Raw genomic sequence first — 24,483 nt, 5'->3', positions numbered from 1 at the left:
GCTCAATTACTTATTTTAGGCCTAATCTCTTTGTTGTGTGATCTTATAGGTTCAATTCTATCTGGTAGTGAGATATACAATGATCTCTATCATCGTATCATTGAAACTCTTTTCAATAGATCGAAATAATTTCACTCTAACTCAACAAAGATTGTCGATCCAGAATAATCATAGTGAGCTCTCACAATCCACTAGTGATACCTAGCAGTATGTAGTGACAATCTAGTAGAACTAAAATGAACCTATAGGTGTAGTTAACGTGTGATTCAGTTCCTCTATCGTGAGTCCCGATTAGATAGTAGATCATGGATAAATCGTCAAACCTCAACATCGATCATATGATAGATTCAATCAGCTTAAGTCCATATGTGATTCTATGAAAACTCTTTTTCATCAATCACACTGCTATGGCCATAGACTTAAGGACTCAGCGTCTTAAATCTCATAGGACTACTACCTTCTGTTAGGATCGATAGATCTCATCTTGATGCACACCTCACTCCTACAGTAGACCAACTATCACCAACATCCACTACAAGAGCTTCTTGAGATCCATATTGATGTGTCAGTTAAACTCCAGCAGCCTCACTATGAGCAGTAGTGTCATCTCAGATCAAAGGACCAGTCATACAACTGCAGCATCGAAAAAGTCACTAACGAGTGAGCAGACATCTATGTGACTTCTCATGTTGGTCATGCTCAGTGCTAGTTATTCTCTAACAACCACCTGCACTCTCACTCCAGTGACTCTACACTGCAGACTCGAGATCCATCTGTCCAAAGGAAGTGATTCATGCACTGGTCTATCCAAATCAATCACCATCTTCATGATGATCCTATGATCAGGAATAATTTAAGAATCAACCATCAATGACATATGTCTCAAATTCTTAACTCTTTGAGAATATATGTCATCATCTTGTTAATCCTTTGGATGATTCATGGACATATAGATATGAATGGTAATATAACTATCCAGTAAGTACAAAATTATGTCCTAGAGATATAAAATATATCGGTCAAGATTAACTTCTAGGGCATACATCCAACAGGCATATCGTTCCGCTCAACCATGATTGAGTCGACATATGGTTCCACTCAACCGTAGCTGAATTGGTATATCATTCCATTCAGCCATTACTGAATCGACATATTATTCCACTTAGCCATAGCTGAATAGGCATATCATTCCATTTAGCCATAGCTAAGTTGGCATATCATTTCGTTCAGCATAGCTGAGTTGGTATATGTAGTCGTCTAACCTGTGTTGATATGTAGACTCATTCGATCAAAGTTTGGTCGACATATACATTAGACGATGAGCCGTCGGTCAGACACCATATTTATAGACAGTTGAGTATTCAAGAAAAGTCAAAATTCGATCATATCATTTTTAATTTGTTGTACATGAGGATAACTTTATTGATAGTACATTCTTAGATTGTCAGCATTCCATGTTCGGGAGACAGTTATTCCATCGAGGATCTCTAATCGATATATGTCCGGACGAAAGGTTTCGGTTACCTTGTAGGGTTCTTCTCAATTTGGCGATAATTTCTCTTGATCCAAAGATTTTAAAATTTTTATTTTTCTCAAGACTAAATCTTCAGGATGAAAGACCCTCGGTTTGACCCTTATATTGTAATACCGAACTACTCTTTATTGGTATGCAGCCATTCGTATTTAAGCTTGCTGTCAAACCTCTGGGAGCAAGTTCAAGTCGGCTTTTCGACAATCAGAGTTGTTTGGTGCTACATATCCTTCGACTCTCATTGATGGCAGTTCGATCTCTACTGGGATCACTGCTTCCATCCCATATGCCAAGTTGAATGGTGATTCTTCCATTTAGATGCGAGGAGTTGTCCGATATGTTCATAAGATCGGATATAACTCTTCTATCCATAAGCCCTTGGCATTATTTAGTCGGATCTTGAGACTATATAAAATCATCCGATTTGTTACTTTCACCTCACCGTTTGATTGTGGATGGCTGATAGAAGTGAGTTTGTGCGTGATGTGAAATTTTGCACAAAACTTCTTGAACTTCTAATTGTCGAATTGTCGACCATTATCAGTGATGATGGTGTATAGCAATCCGAATCTGCATACAATAAACTTCTGAATGAAGTCTTCCATCTTATCTTCAGTGATTTACATCAGAGGTTCAGCCTCCACCCATTTGGTGAAGTAATCCATGACAACCATCAAAAATTTTTTTTAATCGAACGTCAGAGGGAAGGGACCGAGTATGTCGATTTTCAATTATGCAAATGGCCATGGCGTAATGATCGATATCAACTGATTGGTCGGTTGATGCGTATGTTGGCATATTTTTGACATGCCTCACACCTTCGAATAAGCTCAGCTACATCTTTTTTCATGGTGAGCCAATAATATCCCTGTCGCAGAACTTTATAGACTAATGACTTACCCCCTAAGTGATTTTTGCAAATTCTTTCATGTACTTCTCGGAGAGCATAATTAGCATCGGTAAATCTCAAACACTTTAGCAGTGAAAAAGAGAACGACCTTTTGTAGAGTTATCCATTCAATAAGACATATTGTGAAGCCGTCCATCTTAATCGTTTGGTTTCAATAGAATCTCCTGGTAGAGCATCATCAGTCAAGTACTGAATGATCAGATCCATCCAACTTGGTTCATTATTTATTTGTAACACTTTATTGACCTTGTCAATACTTAATTGTTCGAGATATTTGATGAATGTTCAATCGAGTAGATTGAAAGAAGTTATTGCTAGTCGAGAAAATGCATTGGCCCACACATTCTCAATTCTCAAAATATGAGAGGTCTCAAAATATTTGAAACTTTGAATGAGATCTTTTACCTTCTAAAGGTACTTCATCGTAGTCGGATCTCGAGTTTCAAATTCGCTTTTGATTTGTTCAATAATCAGTTGTGAGTTGGTAAAGACCTTCAGGTTGTCTATTCCAAGCTCCTTAGCAATTTTCAAGCCAGCTAGCAAGGCTTCATATTCGACTTGATTATTGAATTTTTTGAAATTAAATCGAAGGACGTATTCAATTACTGTCCCTTCAGAGTTGGTGAGAATGAGACCGACTCCACTCCTTTGAGCATTGGATGCTCCATCAATATGTAACACCCAAACTAATTATGTTTCGACCTCTGAGCTTTTAATTTATTCTGACTTATCATCAAATTTATTGTCGGGTCTATCGTCGAGTACAATACACTCAACGATGAAGTCGGTTAGGACTTGAGCCTTCATCGATGGTTGTAGGCAATACTATATATCAAATTTACTAAGTTTAATCACCCACTTTGCCATCCGATCAGAAGTATTTGATCGATGTAGAATCACCTTCAAAGGTTGGTCAGTCAGGACAACCACTGAATGTGCTTGAAAGTATGGTCAAAGGTGTTGAGTCAATATGATAAAAGTATAGATCATCTTCTCTACCTTCAAGTATTTGATCTCATCATTGTGGAGCACTTTACTGATATAGTAGATAGGCCGTTAGATCTAATTTTCATCCTCACGGATAAAAATCGAATTGACTGCTTCTGATGATGTAGCCAAGTAGAGATATAGCATCTCTTCCTCTTATTTTGTAAGTAGTGGAGGAGATGTTAAGTACTTTTTTAGGTCTTCGAATGTCTGTCGGCACTCGTCTGACTATGAAAAATCGTTTGTTTGCCATAAAGTCTTAAAAAAAGATAAACATCTTTCGACCGACTTCGAGATGAATCGGCTAAGTACGGCAATCCTTCCATTAGTTACTATAGATTTTTTTTGGAGTTGGAATGCTTTATATTGAGTATAGCCTTTCTTTTCTTTAGATTAGCCTCAATTTCTTATTGCGATACGAGAAAATTAAGAAACTTCTCGATCGTCATGCCAAATATACACTTAGTCGAATTTAGCTTTATCCGATATTGTCGAAGCATGTAGAAAGCTTCTTTTAAATCCCAGATATGGTCATGTATTTTGGCACTTTTCACCAGCATGTCGTCTACATAGACTTCCATGTTCTGTCCAATTTATGACTTAAATACTTTGTTGACCAGCCATTGGTAAGTCAGTCTGATATTTTTAAAGTCGAACGGTATTACTTTGTAGCAATAGATGCCCTTGTCGATTGTGAAGGTTGTATGCTCTTTATTTTTGGATGCCCCTGTGAAGACATCCATAAAACTCAAGAGTTGGTGCCTCGATGTTGCATCGATTAGTTGATCAATTTTTGACAAAGAAAAGCTGTCTTTCGAACATGCTTTATTCAGATTGGTGTGCTTAATATAGATTCATCATTTTTCGTTGGCCTTTCTCACCATTAGGATATTGGCGAGTCAATTCGAGTAGTTGGCCTCTCTGATGAAGTCGGCTGCAAGGAGCTTATCAATTTCTTCTTCAATGATCTTCTGTCTCTTAGGGGCAAAGCGTCTTTCTTCTGTCTTACCGATTTAACTTTTGGATTAATATTTAATCGATTAGTTATTTCTTCAGAGAGAATTTCAGACATGTCAGTCATCGATCAAGTGAAGACGTTGGCATTTGCTCTCAGTAAGTCTATCAATTGCTTTCGCTTCGGATTAGAAAGTTGCAACCTAATTTGGATAGTCTTTGTAGGGTCGTCTTCTTTCAATGGGATCGAAACCAACTGTTCAGCTGGTTTGCCCCTTTCTTCACTATCTCTCTGATCTAATTTATCAATTGACAGAGGGTCTTCAGGTTTGTTGACTTCAGTAAAAACTATGAAACAGTGTCGGGCTAGTTGTTGATCCCCACGCATTACTCTGACTCCGCTCCTTGTTGGAAATCAAATAAGTAGATGGTAAGTCGATACCACCGCTCTCAACGCATTGAGTCCTGATTGTCTGAATATGGCATTATAAGCCAAAGAAACTCGAACAACCGTGAACATTAAGAGGATGATGCTTTGTCATGGTTCGGTTCCTATCGATCAGAGAGAGAATAATTTCTCCTTTCACACTGATTGCATCTCCAGTGAAACCAACTAAACGTGTAGAGACTCTTCTGAGTCAGTCAGTCGGTAGTCATATTTATGAGAAAGTCGAGTAGAATAACACATTTGTGGAGCTTCCGTTATCTATAAAAAAAAAATTTATATCATAATTTGCTATCGTCGTCGAGATAATAACAGCATCATCATGAGGAGTTTGTATTCCTCGAACATCATCATCCGAAAAAAAAATTACATTATCATCAAGTCATTGCTTCTTAGATGATTCTTCTTTGAAAGTTGCCCCCTAGTCTATCGATTGTCTTGAAATCATATTGATGACTCCCGTCGTTGGTCGGTTGTTGTTTATCTCCTCAGGTTGGGGCTAAGATTGTTGGTCGACAGGAGGTCGAGTCGGACGATCGCATCAAAACTTTTTGAGGTAGCCCTGTCGAATGAGATCTTTTATCTCATCCTTCAGTTGAATACACTGTTCGGTATCGTAACTGTGGTCACGATGGAACCAACAGTACTTTCTCTTATTGTGATTCTTTGAGGGCACTTTCATTGGCGAAGGACGTCGAAGATAATCTTCTCTCTCTATCTCCATCAGGATCTATCCACGAGGAGTAGAGAGAGGAGTATAGGAGTCATACCTGTAATTGTAATTTGATTTTGGACTCCATCGACGAGGTGAAGCTCCCTTATTGATTGGTGGCTAACTAGATTCGATCGAAGCTCCATTCTTTTGCTTCCTTTTTTGACCTTTCTTTTCTGATTTACGTCAGTCAGAAGTGCTTTTCTCCATGCACATGTACTTGTATGCACGCTCTAAAAGTTTGGGATAGGTTTAGGAAAATATTTTATCAAGCGACCAGGAGAACCTGGAGCTCTTGAGTCTCCTCTTCATGGCTGAGATAACCATGTCTTCATTGAGATCCCAAACCTCAAGTGTGGCCGCGTTGAATCACGCCGCAAAGTCTCTAAGTTTCTCTCCTTCCAGTTGTTTGAGGGAGAAGAGGTTGTCGGACGTCCATGGCATCTTTGTGTTGGTGCTGAAATATGCTATGAACGATTGCTCCAACTACTCGAAGGAGTGGATGCTTCCTGACTGGAGCCCAGAGTACCAGATCCGAGCAGCTTTTCAAATGGTAGCTGAAAAGCCAAGACATAGGAGGGCATCGGTCACTCTTTGGATCATCATGAAAGTCTTGTAGGTTTCTAGGTGATCCATTGGGTTGGTGGAGCCGTCATAGGGCTCTATTTATGGCATCTTGAATCGAGTCGGGATCAACTCATTCAGGATGCATCGGGAGAAGGGTGGAATGGTGTAGATGGCAAAGTCATTAGATGACCCTCGGCCATCCATCTAGAGCTGGGTGAGTTAACGTTCGAAATCTTTGAACTTACGTTCATAGTCGTCGAATCACCATTGTTAAGAGAATACAGGAGTGGAATCCACTGAAGAACTGAAGGACGAAGAAGTCGAAGCTACGCACGGTCTCTTCCCCTTCTTAATACTGTGGCGGAGAGAAAGAGAAGGAGACCGCCGCTGGTGGTGGTCGGCACGGTAAGAGTGCCGAGATAGTGGTGGCTCGACATGATGGGAATGTCGAGCCGATCGCCATTCCGAGGATAGAGAAGGAGATCGTCGAGGGGCACGGTGATGTGCCTGGATGGCACAATATAAGGTGCTTGCTTCTCCACCACCGGTTGCTGCTGCTGCTGCTGTGTTTATTGCTACTAGAGGCTATAGACTGCCTCTATCAAGATTTTTACTTGCTACACTAGTGCATTGAGTTGTTGGACATCCATTGTAACGACTAGATGCGAAGGACTAGGCTCTGCCGTTGGAGGATGTGGGAGACCTTCTCGGTGGGAAGACTGCCTGACGAAGTTGGTGGAGTTGTTTTGGTCTTTGATTTTCACCATCGTGATTGAAATTTCTCGCTCCTATTTAGCGCGTTAATCTGTTGCGTCCAATCTCCTATTGCGCCTATCACCGATGTGAGCTACCTGCAAAATAAGTCCACTGACTGGAGTTGTGTCTGGCGGAGACCCTCCGATGTTTAAGTCAGTGGAGAGTTGTCGAATAGCAGATAATTTAAAATGATAGAATCTAGTCCAAAAGTGTCCTACCATCGTTGTTCCTTTACCTCCCTTTCATAGATAAAATGTTGGTAACTATTTGTAATGGTTAGGCATGTAAGATCTTACTTATTCCAGCACTATGTGATCATGGGATGGACAGTTAATACCTCCTGATAATCGTGGTATATTGCCGTTACGTGCCTTCTGTGCTGGAGTTTCTGATATGCCAACATATGTTGGTGATCTTGGCATACCGACTATATATCGGTGTCTCAGGTGTGCCAACTGTACGTCGGTCACACAGTCGATCGGCTCGTTGAGATAAGTCGCTATCCAAGAGACAATCGGGAGCCATCGTATATTAGTCGGATTGTCGATTGACAGCCAGCAATGCCTTATGAAGCCGATATTATGTCAGGTGATGAGCTTTATAAATGCTGTAGTCGAACCGAAATTTCTTTGATGATCCGACTTTGGTTATCCATCACTAGTTGCTAACACATAGTCGGAAAACTGAATGTAAATTGGGAGAAGCAAGTCCAATTATCCCAACATGTACCATGCATATTGAGGAAAAAAATTTAAAAAATTATATATATAGCATCTAAATAAAAAATTTGATAGTTTAATTCAAGAAAAATATGACTAAAAATTTTTTGAATTATTTTTATTTAGAAATATATTACTAGAAGTTCCAGTGATCATTGATACTTGTTATAACTTAAATAAGATTGAATAATAGTAAAATTATGAAATCATTTGGTAGAAATTTTGTTCACCTAAGAGAAAATCATTTTTAGCGGGCATAGACATTTTCGTTAAAAACAGGTTTATCAAATAACAATCACTTATTTAGAATGGTTAAATAGGAATTATTGTATAAATTCAATAATATAAAGTAACACAAGCGGAGGCCTTGGAAACTGTAGAGAAAAAACATTACAGCGTTATACTAGCTGTTATTGTTAAACCTAGACCTGGACCAACAACCTTCATGTAGGGACATTTTTCTTGAACAAGGTTATGAAATTGGTGAACCGGACAACCACGCATCTCGGTTTCCTGCTCCAACCGATCATCTTCAATCTTTTTTTGAATGCAATTCTATCATAGATTATTGGGTGGGCATTTGCAGTCTCAGAGACTTTAGTGGTAAAAAATGAGTAACATCTTAGGTTTGTCAAATCACCGTGGCAAAACCATTTTTATGTTCCACGTAATTAATATTATGGTCAAAGTACAACTTGTAAACATAATTAAGTGGATCACTAATCCCATTTTGCGTTATTCTAAATGGATCACTTGCCAGTAAACAAAGAGAAAAGAAGGAAGCCTCCTTAACACGATTTGATTCCTACTATGATATGACTGAGATCTAATATGGCTTCATTGTTCTACCTACATAATCAATCTCAACATATATTAACTCATGAAGGTATATTATTGTAGAATTAGGCAATTGGGCTTCTTAATAATAAATTAGAGTGACACTTGAAATTGTGTTAGCTAGTTGGCAACTCAGTTCTAACATAGTAGATGGGATATATGCATTATTAGCATATATGAAATTTGTGACCTCAATTAGATGGATAAAAGAAAAACCATGACTTCAATTTTGATAGAATAAACAACCGTTATTGCTTCTTTAATCTTGTTAATAGATTTCAATGATAAAGTAGATCTCTAGTTTTACATCAAAAAAAAAAAAAAAAAAGGAGAAGATCTATACTTAGAATAAAATTAATAAGATCATTCATTGTTGTTGAGAGGGCTAAAGTTTACTTGACTAATAAAACATTGTCATCTTTTGTTGAAAATAAATATAATTTGAGTATAACAAAAAAAAACCCACTACTTGATGGCTTGCTCCAACACCTCAGGGACCCAGATAAATTCCTAGTTGGATTATTATAGGTGTTCATAATCATTTACACCATTTAGTTGATGGGTGAAGTAAGCAAAACCTATTTATATTTAATGTACAGTATTTGATAAAACATTGCCAAATCGGCAGCCCATAGACAACTTTCATTGTATATGTTTCAATAAAATGAACAATCTCAAAAAAAAAAAAATGTTAGGGGGAGGTGCTGTTGTCAAGGAAAACACTGAAACTTGCTAACTTTGACATTTGGAGACTATACACCTACCTTCATATTAAATTATAATTTTTTATACCAATCAGTGATAACATGGGTCAGGTTAGTATACTTTTGAAAGCTTTGCTTTCAATCCTTTTCAATCAGAATCAGTGGAAGAGCTCTCCCAATGAAAATCAGCAGCATTAATTAGTATATACGGTATTTAAATTGGCTGGAAAATCAAAATCATCATAATTAAGGACTGTCCTGTACGAAATCTAGACGTACTCATGTTAGGCACAAATACAAAAATTTAAAATTATTTTATTTGAGAATTAGAGAATTCTATTTTTTATTTAAATTTCAGGATAAAAATTTTATAAAAATTTTAATATTTTATTTTTATGCAAATTCTAATTAGGATTTTAGATGTATATAAACCACTTGCTATAGAAATAAAAATATAAATTTATATTATTAAGATTTTAGATGCAAAAATATTTAGTTGCCCTCATTCACTGTCTTCTCCTTCCTCTTTGTCCCTTTCTTCCTTCTCTTCTTCTTCTATACTCTCCTATCCTATGTCCTACAAACTTTGAGATTTTTTTCTCAAGTATCAAATAAAAATAAAATAGATAATTTCAACAATCTAATATCATATTTCAATTTAATCTATGCCTAAAAAATATATAAATTAGTTAAAATTTGATCTCCACAAGTTTTACAATATTCGGATCACAGACAATAGTTGAAAATCGCAAGTTATATAGAATATGCAATGTTTTTATCCCATCACTATATTGCTACTATTTATGTTTATAAGCACTAAAATAGATAAATATTAGTTCTTATGTATTTTATACATATTAAATCTTGACTAGTGGTGCTGAATTTATTTTGAAAGTATTATCACTAAAAAATATTTGAAACAAGTGATAGCATGATACTTTAAATATCAAATAATCGCACCAGCGAATATTCTTTAAGATACAATTATAGGGGTAAATGATGTCCCTCAAATAAAAGAATTTTGTGGTAGGCTCAATAAAAATGGAGAGATCAACCACATCCAAACCTTATATAAATGGCCACTTAAATTTAAATAAATTTTAGCTCAATTAGATGGAGTTATGAAAAGAGTGTTGCTATCGGTAACCAATCAATTATCTCTCAATTTATTGGGCTCATGTGGCCATCAAGGATTAATACAATATAAGGATGATTACTATTTAGACCGAATAAAAATCACATGGGATGAGCATATGATAAAAAAATATAGGGTGGGCTTCTTATTTTTATATATATTTTTTAGTGTCCATCTTAAAGTAGAAATTCAAAAGTCAAGGATTTATCCAGAGCAAATTTGTTATTTAACAATCTGATACACATCTTCAGATAAATTATTATATAAATTTTAAAATATTATATTTATTAGTACATACTACATGATTTGATGATATATACTTATCCATTTTTTGATACATATTAAAAGCTTCTTTGATAGTAATATAATAAGCATCTCTTGATAATTTGATATATACTTTTCAAAGCATATTTTTTACCTATATATATTATATGATCAAATAATACATGCATGACAAATTAAGCCATCTAGTAAACTAAAAATATACTTTTAGATAAATCGATGTATAATTTTAGAATATGATGTTCATTGGTATCAATATATAGTGCACAGTTTTCTAACTTTATATAATATTAAAATATTTATACATCTCATTCTTTAGATTTTATGAATATTTAGATTTAAAGATCTTAAAAAAAAAATGAAAGTGAGGAAAGAAATTCGAAAAGAAAAAAAAATCTTAGAAATAGAAGGGACGGCCAGGCAAAAAAAGAAAGATGGAGAGACTTGGTACTGAAGATAAAAAAAAATGTTGTGTGTGATTTTTTTTATTATTTTTTTAAAAATGATAAAATTAATGACTCTGTCTAGAGAAAACTCCTCAATTTTTGAATTTTTATTTTAAGATGAATATTATAAATATGATAAAAGAGGAAGCCTATCCCATCTTTCCTTCTTTAGTCCCCGCCGCTCCACCACGGGATTTTCGTTCATTCATGGCGGTCTATTTTCAAACACGTGTATCGAACCGGTGTGTCGAGTGATGTTGTGGGCCACATGTATCTAGCATTCGCCTTAAAAAATAAAAGAAGTTCAAAATCGGGGTATAATTGTGAATATCTCCAAAGTAAATGGCAATCCCTACGTCCTGCACCACCTGCCTTCAAATCCTCCAACGCCGCCGTTTCTCCTCCGTACTCTCTCCTTTTCCTTCCATACGAAGAAATTTATAGAAGGAAAAAAGAAAAAGAAAAAGGCTAAAGGAGCAAAGAAAGTTTCGTTCGATCGATTCGAACAAATCGGTACGCTTTTGCGATCATTGGGAAACGATATATGTGTTCTCGAATCACTTGGAATTTCTTGAATTCTTTAAAGCTCGGAATTCAAAAAAGCGAAGGATTCGGAGAATAATCTAACGGCAACTTTCTTGCTCTGAGTGATTAATGAGAGAATAAATGGGATTCCGATTCCGTTTGCTTTCATTGAGTCCCTAAAAACTCGTCGTTTTTAGTTCGCTTTAGTTTCCGGGGTGGCTTTGGTTTGAGTCCTTTGGCAGTAAGCAGAAGAGAGAGAGCTTCTAGGTACTCTTCTTTTCTTGATTTCTGAGTCTTTTCTGAAGTTTATTCAAGTTTTTATTCGTATTCTTTTGGATCTTCTTGGGGGTTTTGTATATTGGATTCTTTTTCTCACGTTTTTTTTTTTTTTTTCCGAGATGTTAGATTAAGGAATTCGGAGATTTTATTTCGATAATATTTTAATCGAATAAATTCGTTTGGAGCATCGTACCTTAGCTCGTTCTTGGTTTTATTATTTTTGGTTATTCTGAATATTAGTTTTATATGGTTTACGAGAGTATAGTGAAAGTAAGTTTTTTTTCTTTTTCATAATTGGAGAACGAAATTTATTTATTTGTAATCTGATTCTATGATGAACATGTTATGTGGATTAACCAAAGTTTCTTTTGAACTATTTTTCTTGTTTCTTCTTTCTTAGTATTTCTTCTGTGCCCTTGAATTAAAAAAAAAATGGTTGTTGAACTCTATATACGTCCATTTTTTTAATCTTTTTTTACTTTTTGTGTCACTCTTTTACAATATTATGCCCTTTGGATGTTCCAAAGGGTAGGGATGTTCTTCTTTGTCTCATCTTGGTTGGTCCTATTTCTATCATTGTTGCATATAGTAAATTCTTATAAGTCTTTGCTCAAGGTTATTCTTAAGTTTTATATATGAATTTAGTTTCTACTTCTGGTTTTGAACATATTTTACATCATAAACTATGTTTTTATCGATTTTACTGACTCAGGTTTCTTCATATCCTCAGATGGGATTCTTTCACATTTCAATTGCTTCTTTGCTCTCTTTTTCAGATTTTTCTCCTGATTGCTTAAAAAAGGACTTTTGTTTGACCATTTTGTGTAGGTCTTGTAGGATTTTAAGTTAGTTGTTTTATTAATTTTTGACATCTGATAATTTTAGCAATCTTCTCTGTGCTTATATCTCATACAGGAGAAGTGATTCTTACACAGCCTCATCTTTTTACTGGAGATTGTTGGGGTTTAAGAGAGGTTCTTCACCTCTTGTAAGACCTATTTCAATGTTTATATATGGGTTCTAAGCTTCTTTTTTGTTTTCCTTTTTGGATTTCACATGGTTTTTATACTCTTATTTTTCATATATTTCTTGATCAGGGATTTCGCTAGTCTCCTGATTGAAGCCGTTGATAAAAGAGAAGTGTTTAAATTGTTCTTTGAAAGATACTTTCTATGCCTCACGTGAGCATAAATATACAGGGTTTTCAGAAATGAGGAAGTTCTTTTCCTTCAGATCTTCTTCATCCAGCAATGCAAACAGAAATCCAACACCTACAACTCCTGTATCTTCCAGAAAGGTCAACAGCTATCGGGAGACACAAGGTCAGAATGATGCAAAAATTCCAGTGGTTGAAAAGATTCAGGATGGCTCTCAAATGCTCAAGTATTCTGCTTTTAAGCCAGTGAAACAACACCAGGAAAGTGATATTTCATCTTGTTCACATCGTAGAAGGAGCCTTTCATTTTCCTCTGCAATTCAAAGTGGCACAGGAGAAGGAAATACGCATTATTTAAGCAATTTAAGAAGATCACCATCTAGCTGTGGAAGCTCACCCTGTCATGTGACTGAATGCCATTCACAGTAAGTTACGGAAGCATATGTTTGTTGTTCCTAGGGATTTTCTCTTCTTTCTGTTTGATCATTTTTTTTTAGTTGAATTGTGATTATTAGCCTATTTGGGTGTTTTTCTTAGTTTCATTTGAAGCCAACTTTTAGAATGCTATTTGTATGCATGCATGAAACAGTACTTGCATCTTGTAGGCACTCTCAGATTTCTAGTTTTAATTAACTAAATAGGTGATATGATTATTTCTTTTTATGGTTAAGAGTGCTTATATCTAGATCAGTTCACACAAAGATACTTTATGTGCTTATTTTAGTGTTGCATCATTTATTGAATAGAATATGTGGTGCATAATTACATCACCATGATGATGTTCTTAGGTAGAAGTGCTTTTAAGGCATTTCTGTCCATTTACTCCGCCTACATTCATTAGGAGAAAAATGGACTTATAAGTCATGATAGTCAAGCAGTTCATATATCATGATCTATAAATTTATCAAGCCAAACATGCAGTCTGGTGATGCCAATGCATCTGCACTTATGATCATGCTTAGACTGGCATATCGCCATATTAACCTTAATTCACTTTAGATTGCTGCTGAGCCGCTTGCATGCTACTCTAGTTGTTTTGATAATCAAGGGTAACTCATAACAAATAAATAGTTTTAGTTGATATATGTATATATGCTATAAGGTTGTTCTATTTTTGCTTTCTACTTCCTTTTGATTAAATCCTTACGTTTTCTAATTCTTCTGCATTCCTCTTGTGCAAGAATAAAGAACATTTCCTTTCTTTGTTGTTCTAAGTTTTCTGATGCATGTTCCTCTACAGAACTTCATAGTATGTTAGAATTGAAAAGAATTGGCTCTCACTGCAGTTGCATGCTGTCACTTCCTACTCATAATTTTTTTCCCTTAACTTTTACCTAAGATGTGGAGTAACTATTTTATTGCATATTTGATTTATTTTCACCTGCCTTGTCATAATAGCTGATGCATTTTACTTCATCAGCTGGTTAAACAGTATATACTTAAGTATGATGATTTATCCATTTGCTGAAAATGGCATTTGTATCACCTTTGGTTCTTTGATTGCCTTCATACTTTCCCTTATATAAGAATCAGATAAAATTGAAACATATAAAATTCAATTAGTAACATATGTTGCATGATAATGATGACCCAACAATACAGGCAGCTTGGTTGCCTTTTATATTTCTGAAAAGAAATGATGATAACATTTTCCATTTGATGTAAAATAGAAGATGGGTGGATGAGAATTCTGATTTTTGCAGAAGTCATTTTCCAGATGTATTAACTTTTTATTGCTTTTAGTAAAATAGTTATAAGGAAAAATGACATAGTTATTTCTAAAAGCACCTTGTCTCTGATGTAAAACAGAAGATGTGGGCGGGCATTTGCATTTTCTCAAAGAACTTGGGAGCCAAACAACTTAGAAGTTTTAAATTATGTTCCTCAGCACTATTTGTGATGTTGCAGATTTTGCTGTCTTGACTTTCATCATTCTTAAATATTATGATGGGGAAGCTCAACTAAGCTTTAATTTAAAATTACTTAAACTGTGTAATGATAAGTCATGTCTCTGACCTTATTAGCAATTTCTTGGATATGGGCTTCTCATTGATAGCAATTTTTTTTTTTTAAAAGTACTTTCCTGATGTAATTCACTATTATGTGGGATCCCTATTATTTAACTCTATAAGAGTTACACCATTTGTAAACTGAACCTGAACCTATACACACACACACACACACACACACACAGCCCCACACATATATAACTATATATTTATATATCGATATATATGTGTCTGTGCGCACGTGTGCAAGTGTGTGTGTGTGTGTGGGTGGGTGGGTGTGTGTATACGTATAGATACATATACACATACATACATATACACATACATACATATATACATACGTACGTACGTACATATGTATGTATGCGTGTGTGCGTGCGTGCGTGTGTGTGTGTGTGTGTTTGTGCATATAAATACTATCTCCCTCTCAGACATGTGCTTGTGCACTACAACTCACAAACATGATCATTTTTAGACATGAAGCAGACTTGCTTGTGATGGATTCTACTTTGCCCTCCCAAATTGGAAAGGTTTCTTGGTCATAGAACTAACCATCTGGAGATGCTCCTTATTTGGTGTTTCCACTGTTAAATTTCTTATTTCATTTCAAACTGTTTGGTCTGATTGTGTCCCATTTTTTTACTCTAGCTGCAATCCTCAGAGTCCGGAAAGTTGTACAAGACCTAAAAGAGGTGGTCAGTCTGTAGTTCGGCATTTGCATGCTGTTGAGGAACTGGATTCTTCTTGTTCATCCAAAGGTTGTCAATGTTTATCAGGAAATTCACCTTACAAGTCTCCAATTCCACTAAGATGCAAGGCTGCTCGCCTAACTCAGGTTTTAGATAGAAACAGACTTCTAGACCACTACATTGATGGAGAGCATCAGGAAATCAAATCCCAGAAGGATTCTCAGAACCATTTTCCTGATACTGAAAATGATTGTTGTCTAGCAAAGAATAAAGCATTTCCCTGCTCAGGAAGGTCACCATGTGCTCAATGTGTGGTACCATCTTCACCATCATATAGCAAAGAGAACCTTAGAACCTACTCATTTAGGGAAGTAAAAGATATCTGTTGCCACCTTTGTATGCAAGATTGGACAAGAGATGATCTCAGGCCAGCATTTACACAGAGGCATACAAAAAAGACTCAAGAGAATCCATTGCATGCATTGCATGAGAGATCTATGATGAAATCACAAGATTATGACTCTGAAACTATTACAACAATTGAAGATATATATGAGGATTCATCAGACCCACAGCCCACTTTTAGTTCAAATGACATTGGCCAACATTGTTCTACTGATTGCTCTCCACCTTATGAGAATTTTAATGACTATTGTAATAAGGAGTTGTTGGGTTTTCAAAGTCAAAATTGTTTTCTCAAAAATAGTTCAATGGGCAATAAAAATGATAAATCCACAAGTTCTGTGCTATTGGAATGGGATATAGACGAAGAGTTACTTAAGAAGGTGAAGGAGGTCGAACAAATGATCGTGCTTCTATCTGAGGAAGACTTGGAGCTGGTAGAACTTCAGAACTGCAGCTTAAATGCGCCAGCATTGCTGCAGACAATTAGGAATATTAGTGAAGACAGGAAAAACTTGGCAGTTGAGCTCTTATCACAGATAAAGTTCCGACTTGCAGAGAGGTCTGATGCAAAAGAGGGGTGGAAACTGGCTAGGTTAGAACTAGACATTCGAACTAGGAGGCTGGAAAAGGAGAAGAATGAACTGCAATCGAGTTTAGAGAAAGAATTGGACAGAAGGTCCAGTGACTGGTCCTTGAAGCTTGAAAAGTTTCAGTCTGAGGAGCAGAGGCTTCGGGAACGGGTAAGAGACCTGGCAGAGCAAAATGTATCTCTTCAGAGGGAAATATCTTCACTTAAACGTTTTGAGGTGGATACCAGAAATCGGATGTTGAATTCTGAAATGCAAGTAAATGATCTGACAGCTAGTTTGGAGCAAGCAAGGACAGAGAATCATGACTTCCATCAAGCCTTATCAGAGTTGCAGGAACGCTTGAATGGCACAGAAGAAGATCGGGATTCTATAAGAAGAAGCTACAAGGAGAAAGAAAGGGAGAACAAGGAATTGCAGAAAGTGGTTGTACATTTGCAAAGGGTGTGCACCGAACAAGATAAGACAATCAATGGTTTGAGACGGGGCTTTACTGATGAAATTGGAAAGCAATCAATAGAGAGAGTCGATCATGAAAGTATGTTGCAGATGGAGATATTGAGATTGACAGGTGTGGAACAAAACCTAAGGAAGGAGATGGAGTCTTTGAGGCATGAACTGGAATCCCTGAGGCATGAGAACATAGGCCTTTTGAATCGCCTGCATGCTACTGGAAATGGCTGCGGGTTCTCCACAATTAAACTTGACCAGGAGCTTTGTGCACAAGTAGATTTCTTGCAGAATAAGGGCTTGTCCTTGCTCCATGATTTTGATCACTTTACTGGTGAGTTATTGGGCTTTATAAATCACAAGAAGACGTGTGAACATGACCAACAAGCTAACAATGACTTTGATGAATATCCATTTGCTGACTACACTATGAAATATCAGAGTTTAAGGAGAGGACATGAAAATTTTAGAAGAACTATGCAAACAATAGCAGCAATATTAGCTGACAAGTCCAGTTCACAAGCACTGGATTGTCAGTCAGAGACTGCAGAACATGGTGGATCAAAGCATTCAAAGGTACAGTCCACATTTTACTGTCTTAGAATATTATAGGTAAAACTGAAATTTCAATATTTTAAATCCAACCCCAGTTTTAATATTATATCAGGAACTGTAAAAGTATCTTTGTGATCTGGACAGTTGATATTTGAAATGCCTGTCCAGGGTAGTCTTGCATTACTGCATGAAATACCAGACAGATTATTCTGTTACATATTGGTGGCATATGTGGGGACATGCGTTCCATTGTCTGCTTCTTTCTTCGTGCCATCACTGCTAACCTGTCATTCAAGGGCCGTGGGCAACAGCTATGACATGAGGAGAAAGTATACATGGATGGCACCCGCCCACTTTTGTGTCTAGGAAGAACTGTAATTTTCAGTGTTGGAGCTGGAATTTGATATAAACAGTAATGGTAACAAAAGTTCTACTAATTTGCGGATTAATATCAGTGTGCAGTTTTGTGATAATAGGCCTGTGTGGGGATCCTACTCTGCTGATGTTATCTAGGTTTTTTCTTTTGAAATCCTTTTTTGCCTAATGTTTTCATTCTACTTTTCTAGGATGAATTAGAACATGAATTGATGGCAGAAACTATGCTAACGAGAGTACTGCGAGAGAAGCTATGTGCCAAAGAACTGGAAATTGATCAACTAAAGGCAGACTTGGCTTCTTTGGTAAGGGTTCATGATGTCTTGCGGACTGAGATTCAGAGGCTGCAGGACGAACTATCCTGTCTCACCCACAAGGTGAAGGATACAGAGCTTCAGGTGTGGCATTATCTGCTAAACATATCTTCCATTATTATTATCTTGTTAACGATATGCATGTGTTGTGTATTTGTACACTATAACAACCATGATGCTGACAATTTCCTATGCATATCAAGAATTGAAGGCACAAGTACCGAATGTCTACATATTAATGGCATCGCAAAATGCTATACCGCTTGAATTGTGTTTTTAGAATTGATAATTGTATTCTTCCATATTTGTGGTATATTTGATGTGTATGTCTACATATTAATGGCATTGCAAAAAGCTATACGGGATCTAGAATTGACATTCATATTCTTCCATGTTCGTGATATATTAGATGTGTATCTGCCTTGTATGTTATGATATGTTTGTCAGCATGCCTAATGCTGCTGCTTGCAATCTAGGTCAAGCGTGCATATTGCAAGACAGAATGAAAATGATTACTAGATCATTTTCTAAATCTATTATTTTTAAAGCTGATTGGATGCGGCAACTGGATTTTACAAGTTGAATGATTAACCAGTAGCTGGCATAATAATAAAGCATATGAATGTATGTTTGTTTCATCCACAACTATACATAAATGTATTTGTAATTTTTTTCAATTTCTTTTTTCAAAATTTTCGTTTGTTGTAAATTTACATCGTTTGCTTTCTTATGGACTTCGTTTTACAGACCAAGAAAATGCTTCCCATCTTTTGTCTTTTTGACTGTCTTAATATAAAAATTACATTGTACAATCTTACTAGCAAAGCATTTATGAATTGTATTAATAGACCAGCAGATGCATCCTATTTGCTTTGAAGACCATAGACATTGTTCAGTGCCAGTCTATGTCTTAATGAAAAAATCTACATGGTCCATTGTTAGCAGGAAAAAATTATTTGAGTCTATAGGCAGATGCCTGTCACCATGATCTGCACTATGGCTTTTTTTCTTTTATTTAAAACAGAATTGAGCAAAGTGGTATGTGTTAGCTGCTAATTACCGATCTAAATTATGGTCTTTTCGCTGAGTTATTTGTTTTATCTCCAATAATTTAAGTGATAATAATAAACAGATGCTGAAGAAACATGAAAGCATTAAGCAGCTTCAGCATGATCTTCAAGAGTGCACAAAGGAACTGACTGCAACCCACAATATACTTAGGAAAGTTTCTGAGGAGAGGGACCATATGTGGGAGGAGGTGAAGCGTTCAAGAGAGGCAATTATGCTTCTGAATCACGAGGCTCTTTCTCTTAAAAAGAAAATTGAAGAACTTGAAGAAGATGTTCTCACCAAAGAGGGTCAGGTTGCTATCTTGAAAGACAGCCTTGGTGACAGGCCATTTGATATCATCTGTAGTCCTAGATCAGTGAAAGAATTTTCACTGGAATGAGTAAAAATGAGATGAAGGCTGATGAATGTAAGTCCATTGTTAATCTTTTTGGTGTTGGTTTCCTTTTCCTTTTATTTTAGCATGTCTTTCTTGTTTCTTTATTAAGGTGAGAGTATCTATTGCTGTTAATGTTTTTCTTGTCATAAACTACATGTTCTTTTACAATATTTTTTAGAAGTAATTATTGCTTAGATTTAAAAGAAGTAACTGTTCGAGGAGAGCTTTTTTTTGTGCTATTAATTTATAATACCTGTATTTCATTATGAACCATATATTTCCTAATTGTGTATGTTCTAGTTTCTTTGTACAAGGCAGTTGTATAAATAAAACACTTGGAAATGTACATGATGTTTAGATGCTATCTGATGGGCTAGGCCAATTATGTGAACATTCTAAGAAGTTCATCGTGAACCTCAGATGGTTGTTAGTTGCATGTTTTGGTAATGGTGTTGATTATGGCTCAGGCTGTTAATGATGGTTTGGGTCACAGGCATGCTGTTTTGGTTCAGGTCCAGGAAAGCTGGAAGATGGTGAAGGTTACATGGTTAGAATGAATAATTTCTTAGGGGATTTTTTTTTCTTTATTAGATTGCACTAGACCTATGGTTGCTTCTATGGATCTGTTGATCTAAAATAAGGTTGGTTAGTCATGGGTGTGGATGCTTTTCAGTGGTCATATTATGGTGAAAGGGGGGAACTTGCTTAGAAGGAGAGGTACTTGAAAATGTGTTGAAGGATCTAGAAAGTGGGCTGAAAGGCCTACGATGGCATTAGTGGAAGTCGTGAGAAGGGCTGTGGAAAACCTTGTACTAATAATAAAGATAAAAATTAAGACAAGTTATCAGAAGAAAAGATTCATAAAGCTAACCTCAAAATAATGGTTTTGGTTATTAACTTTTTGATTATGAGTGTATAGATGGCTTGCCTGATATAAAGTAGTAGACTTGTATATGTACATTCAATGTGAGTACCTGCACTTATCTTTGGTATATTTAAGAGTGGATATGTGTGGTGCATTTACCCTGATGCGTGCTTCTCGAGCTTTCCACACACATCTATGAAACTTGTGCAAGTGACTGGCATGAATGCCAAAAAAATTGGTAGTGGTACTTGTGTAAATTTAAGACCCAATTTCACCGGAAAAAAAAAAAAAAGATCTTAGCACCAGCAGCAACATGCATATCTGTCATACAATAATACATTATTCAACAGCAATTCTACACTAATCACTATGTGAGAAATACCTGATTGGCTATATAATTCAAATTGCAAATCTTGCATTTAATCATCCTTTATAGAGTAAGTTTTAGCAATTTAACACACCAAAAATATATTGATGTTCGCAATCAACTGATTCTGCTTTGAGCATAATTCAGGCCTTGGTTTTACAGGTTCATTTTATTGGGATGTTGTTCTCGGCTTCTGGAGCTAATATCAAATATCAGAAGAAATCTTTCAAGGTTTTACAGTGTCATGCTGGGTAAACAACCATTATTGATAGATACAGCTTGTACATTTCATATAGTTTGTTTTTCTTTTTCTTTTTTTTTTTTCTTTTTTTCTCTTTTCCATTTTTGTGTTTTTCATTGATTGAGCTCTTACAGAATAAGTTTGCTGGTGTCAGGTTTTTTTTTCTTTAGTTTCTTTTCTAGTTATCCAAATGTTTGATGGAGAAAGATTACTGATACAGAAAAATGAGGGTTGTTTGATATTTTTTGTGTACATGAATGAGTTCGATGGCAAACTTTATGCATTAATTATTGCATTACTGAATTTCTGGTTTTTTTGAAAAAATATTATTGTTTCTTCTCTTGGGGGATAAGCTACCTAGGTCTGAATGGGCAATTTCAAAAGGTGGTCTTTCGTTGCTGTGGAGTATTGACAAGGACTGCATTGTTGGATGTGCCTCTCATAACACGTTGATCTGAAGACGCTGTTATTTAAAATAACCAAGAAGCAAATGGGCTTCCTAATGATAGACCTCTTTCATATGAATGTTTCCCTCTTCTCGTTTTGATATACAAGATCACTTATATACAGTAAATTGTAAAGCCAAGATCAACATTGGTCAAATAGAATGTCACAGAAAATTTTGTTGTGAAGTATAACAGCCTATCATGGCAGATATATTACCGTTTGTTCATTCATGTCACAATTGATATGTAGTTCATATGCACTTCAAAGCAATTATGGATTATACTTTTGTGAATTGCCAATAAAATGTCATATAATCAACAATGCTGCCTTGGTGTAAGATCCTACTCATGAACGATGAGGCAGTCTTTAATATAATGGGCTGCGAATGGAGGAGGAACATAGATGGATGTGGAAAATGCTCAGTTCATAAAACTGTCCTGATTTACACATCCAACCTCTATTAATAATTGTTTTCTTGTATTTGAATACAGAACTAGGTTAAAGTAAACGGAACCCTGGATTACATGGTTTTCTCTTGGATGCTTAGAGACAAAAACCCTGTATGTTTTTCAAATCTCTCCTGAAGACTGGAGAAATACAGAGATCTTGATGTGTTTGTTCTCTTTTTGATTGCCCTCCTATCATGTATGAAGGAATATTGTAATGTCTGAAAGTAGGTAAAAATAAAAGCAACCTCCTAAATTCCTAATAGTAAAAATAAGCAGAGATAATCCCACTAGTGATGCAATGATGGAAAGGAAGATACTACACAGCAGAAGGAAAGCTACTATTTTGAGGAAGCATCATTATATATTTGTCCTCCGAGATGGATGCTGGTTTTAGGCATGTGAGTTCTATTAAGAAGCCTAAAAATTTCTGAAATCCATGTTCCATATGCTATCCACCTCTGAGAATCTTTAGAAAAAAAACAAAGAATAAATCTGCAGGAAATTGTCCGAGTTGCTGCCTGAATGATTGAGTTCAACAAAGAGGGTATGGTTAGAACTCGGCTGTCACAAAGTTAGCGGTGGCGACATGACCTAATGTCAGTCTAACACTCTTCCGTTTTGCATGTGTAAGTCTATATACTGGTTTCTTCCCACCAGTCTCATGGCATTTTCATTTGGAATCTACAGGCCAAAGGAATCCAGAACATGGTATTTTTATGTCTTACCTGATTGGTGTTTTGATATGCACCCTGGAAAGCTGGCTAACCCAGCTAACCTAAGCTAAGCCAGCCCATCTAAATCTAGAGCTGCCTGCAATTAAAATATCAGGGGCTAAGACATCAGTGGCATGGTCACATGACTCCTATAAACTATTGTGATGAGGATTGTGTTGGGATCAGAGATATGGAATAGTCAAATGAGCATCACATGATCAGCCACTTCCAAGTCCCAACCTATATTAGAAAACAAAGAATGGATTATTTTTTATGATTGCTGCAGAGGGAAATTTATTTGTAGATTCGTATTAGGTTGTAATAACCTCTATGTGTTGCTTGATTGAAAAGTCTAATAATGCCACACCGAATTCAGAGGTTTGGTGTAGATGATAGGAATGGATTAACAATACGGCTGAATCTTGTTGTTTTGTTATTGTTACTATCCATAATCATGAAGGGGATTTCACCGAATTCATTTACCTCAGTTTAAAATAATGGGTAGTGTCTTGGTTATGCTTACGACTATTGTTCCAAAAAGATAAAGAGTGAGGCTTGCTTGTTATGGTAGCTACCTGGCCTTTCTAGAGAGTCATGTTCATACAAAGCAGTGAATCAAGGTAAACAGTACATACCATGCAGCGTAGCATGTTCGTACAATGTAGAATGGACTGAAATGGCATGCTTCAATGTAGGGAGTTATTTTAAATTTTCTCTGCTTCAATGCTAATCCATGTGATGCCTAAATTGCATATGACACAAAGCAGGCTATGATCCAAATTAAAATGGGTATCTCGCAGCTGAAAGATAAATACAATTTTGTTGACCATGCTTTGTGTAATCCTCTTGTCACATGGTATCTCTTGCCTCTCAAATACTTTGCTGTTTATTCAGTGAGCTGAAAGTGTAATTTTTCTTTATCTATTGCCTTTATTAAACTTGTCTTTTTAAGGTGTAATAGTGGGCTCAGAGTTCTTATATAAATGGACTCCACCATCATCTTTTAACCATCCCAACCAACCATGAAAGCCAACTTCAGAGCTCGCTGTGTCCTTTCTGTTTTAATTCTCCTGCATTTCTATCTGAGCTTTCCATCACCTTCCTCCTTTCAGAGAAAATCTTTTGGAGAAAAGATCCACCTAAGAAGGCTGTTGGAGCCTGTGGCTACCAACCCTGTAAATCTGAAAGGCTTCCATACAGCAGCAGACAGGCAACCAGAGATAGAGGTCAGTGCAAGCTTGAGGAGGCTGCCGCCAAGCAAGTCGAATCCAACTCAGAATTAGTGGAAATATTAACAGGAAAGAGAAGCACTCTCTTCCAATATTTTTGCACCAAGCTTTAATTCCTTGTATGTATTTTATGACTTTTTGTACGGGGAGTTTGCTCCTTGATCTTCTCCTTCAGCTTTGATGACTTTAAAGAGTTTTCTTTGTAGGCCATGGTAGGGTAGATGACAAGGGAGGTAAATTTGTAATGTTTATAGCAGAGATCAAAATATTGTTTCTCTTATTAGATTGGAAGACCATCAGCAATCTATGACACAGTTACTAGGAAAATAAATGGAAAATTAGCTGCAACTTGCAAGACAAGTTCAAATCAAAATTTTGTGTTCAATAGTAATGATG

At 36.1% G+C, this 24,483-nt stretch overlaps 1 protein-coding gene across 4 annotated transcripts; it reads left to right on the top strand.

The window, feature by feature from the left end:
• Positions 1-11,350: 11,350 nt before the first annotated feature.
• On the top strand, positions 11,351-21,899 carry LOC105052396 (uncharacterized). 4 transcript variants are annotated; one of them, XM_019853165.3, is made up of 7 exons: positions 11,356-11,498; positions 12,705-12,777; positions 12,887-13,370; positions 15,603-17,661; positions 18,207-18,413; positions 19,462-19,806; positions 21,171-21,899. In XM_019853165.3, exons 3-6 carry the CDS (start codon positions 13,000-13,002, stop codon positions 19,777-19,779), a joined length of 2,955 nt encoding a protein of 984 aa, XP_019708724.1. In that variant the 5' UTR covers positions 11,356-11,498; positions 12,705-12,777; positions 12,887-12,999; the 3' UTR covers positions 19,780-19,806; positions 21,171-21,899. The 4 variants fall into 4 exon arrangements, with proteins under 4 accessions (XP_073100570.1, XP_019708724.1, XP_029122657.1 ...); XM_010933192.4 differs by having other exon boundaries at positions 11,368-11,777; XM_073244469.1 differs by lacking the exon at positions 12,705-12,777 and having other exon boundaries at positions 11,351-11,498; positions 12,989-13,370.
• Positions 21,900-24,483: the final 2,584 nt, after the last annotated feature.

This window comes from Elaeis guineensis, chromosome 10, assembly GCF_000442705.2.
Source record: "Elaeis guineensis isolate ETL-2024a chromosome 10, EG11, whole genome shotgun sequence".
NCBI classification, from domain to species: Eukaryota; Viridiplantae; Streptophyta; class Magnoliopsida; order Arecales; family Arecaceae; genus Elaeis; species Elaeis guineensis.
This window is presented reverse-complemented; position numbering and strand designations above follow the sequence as displayed.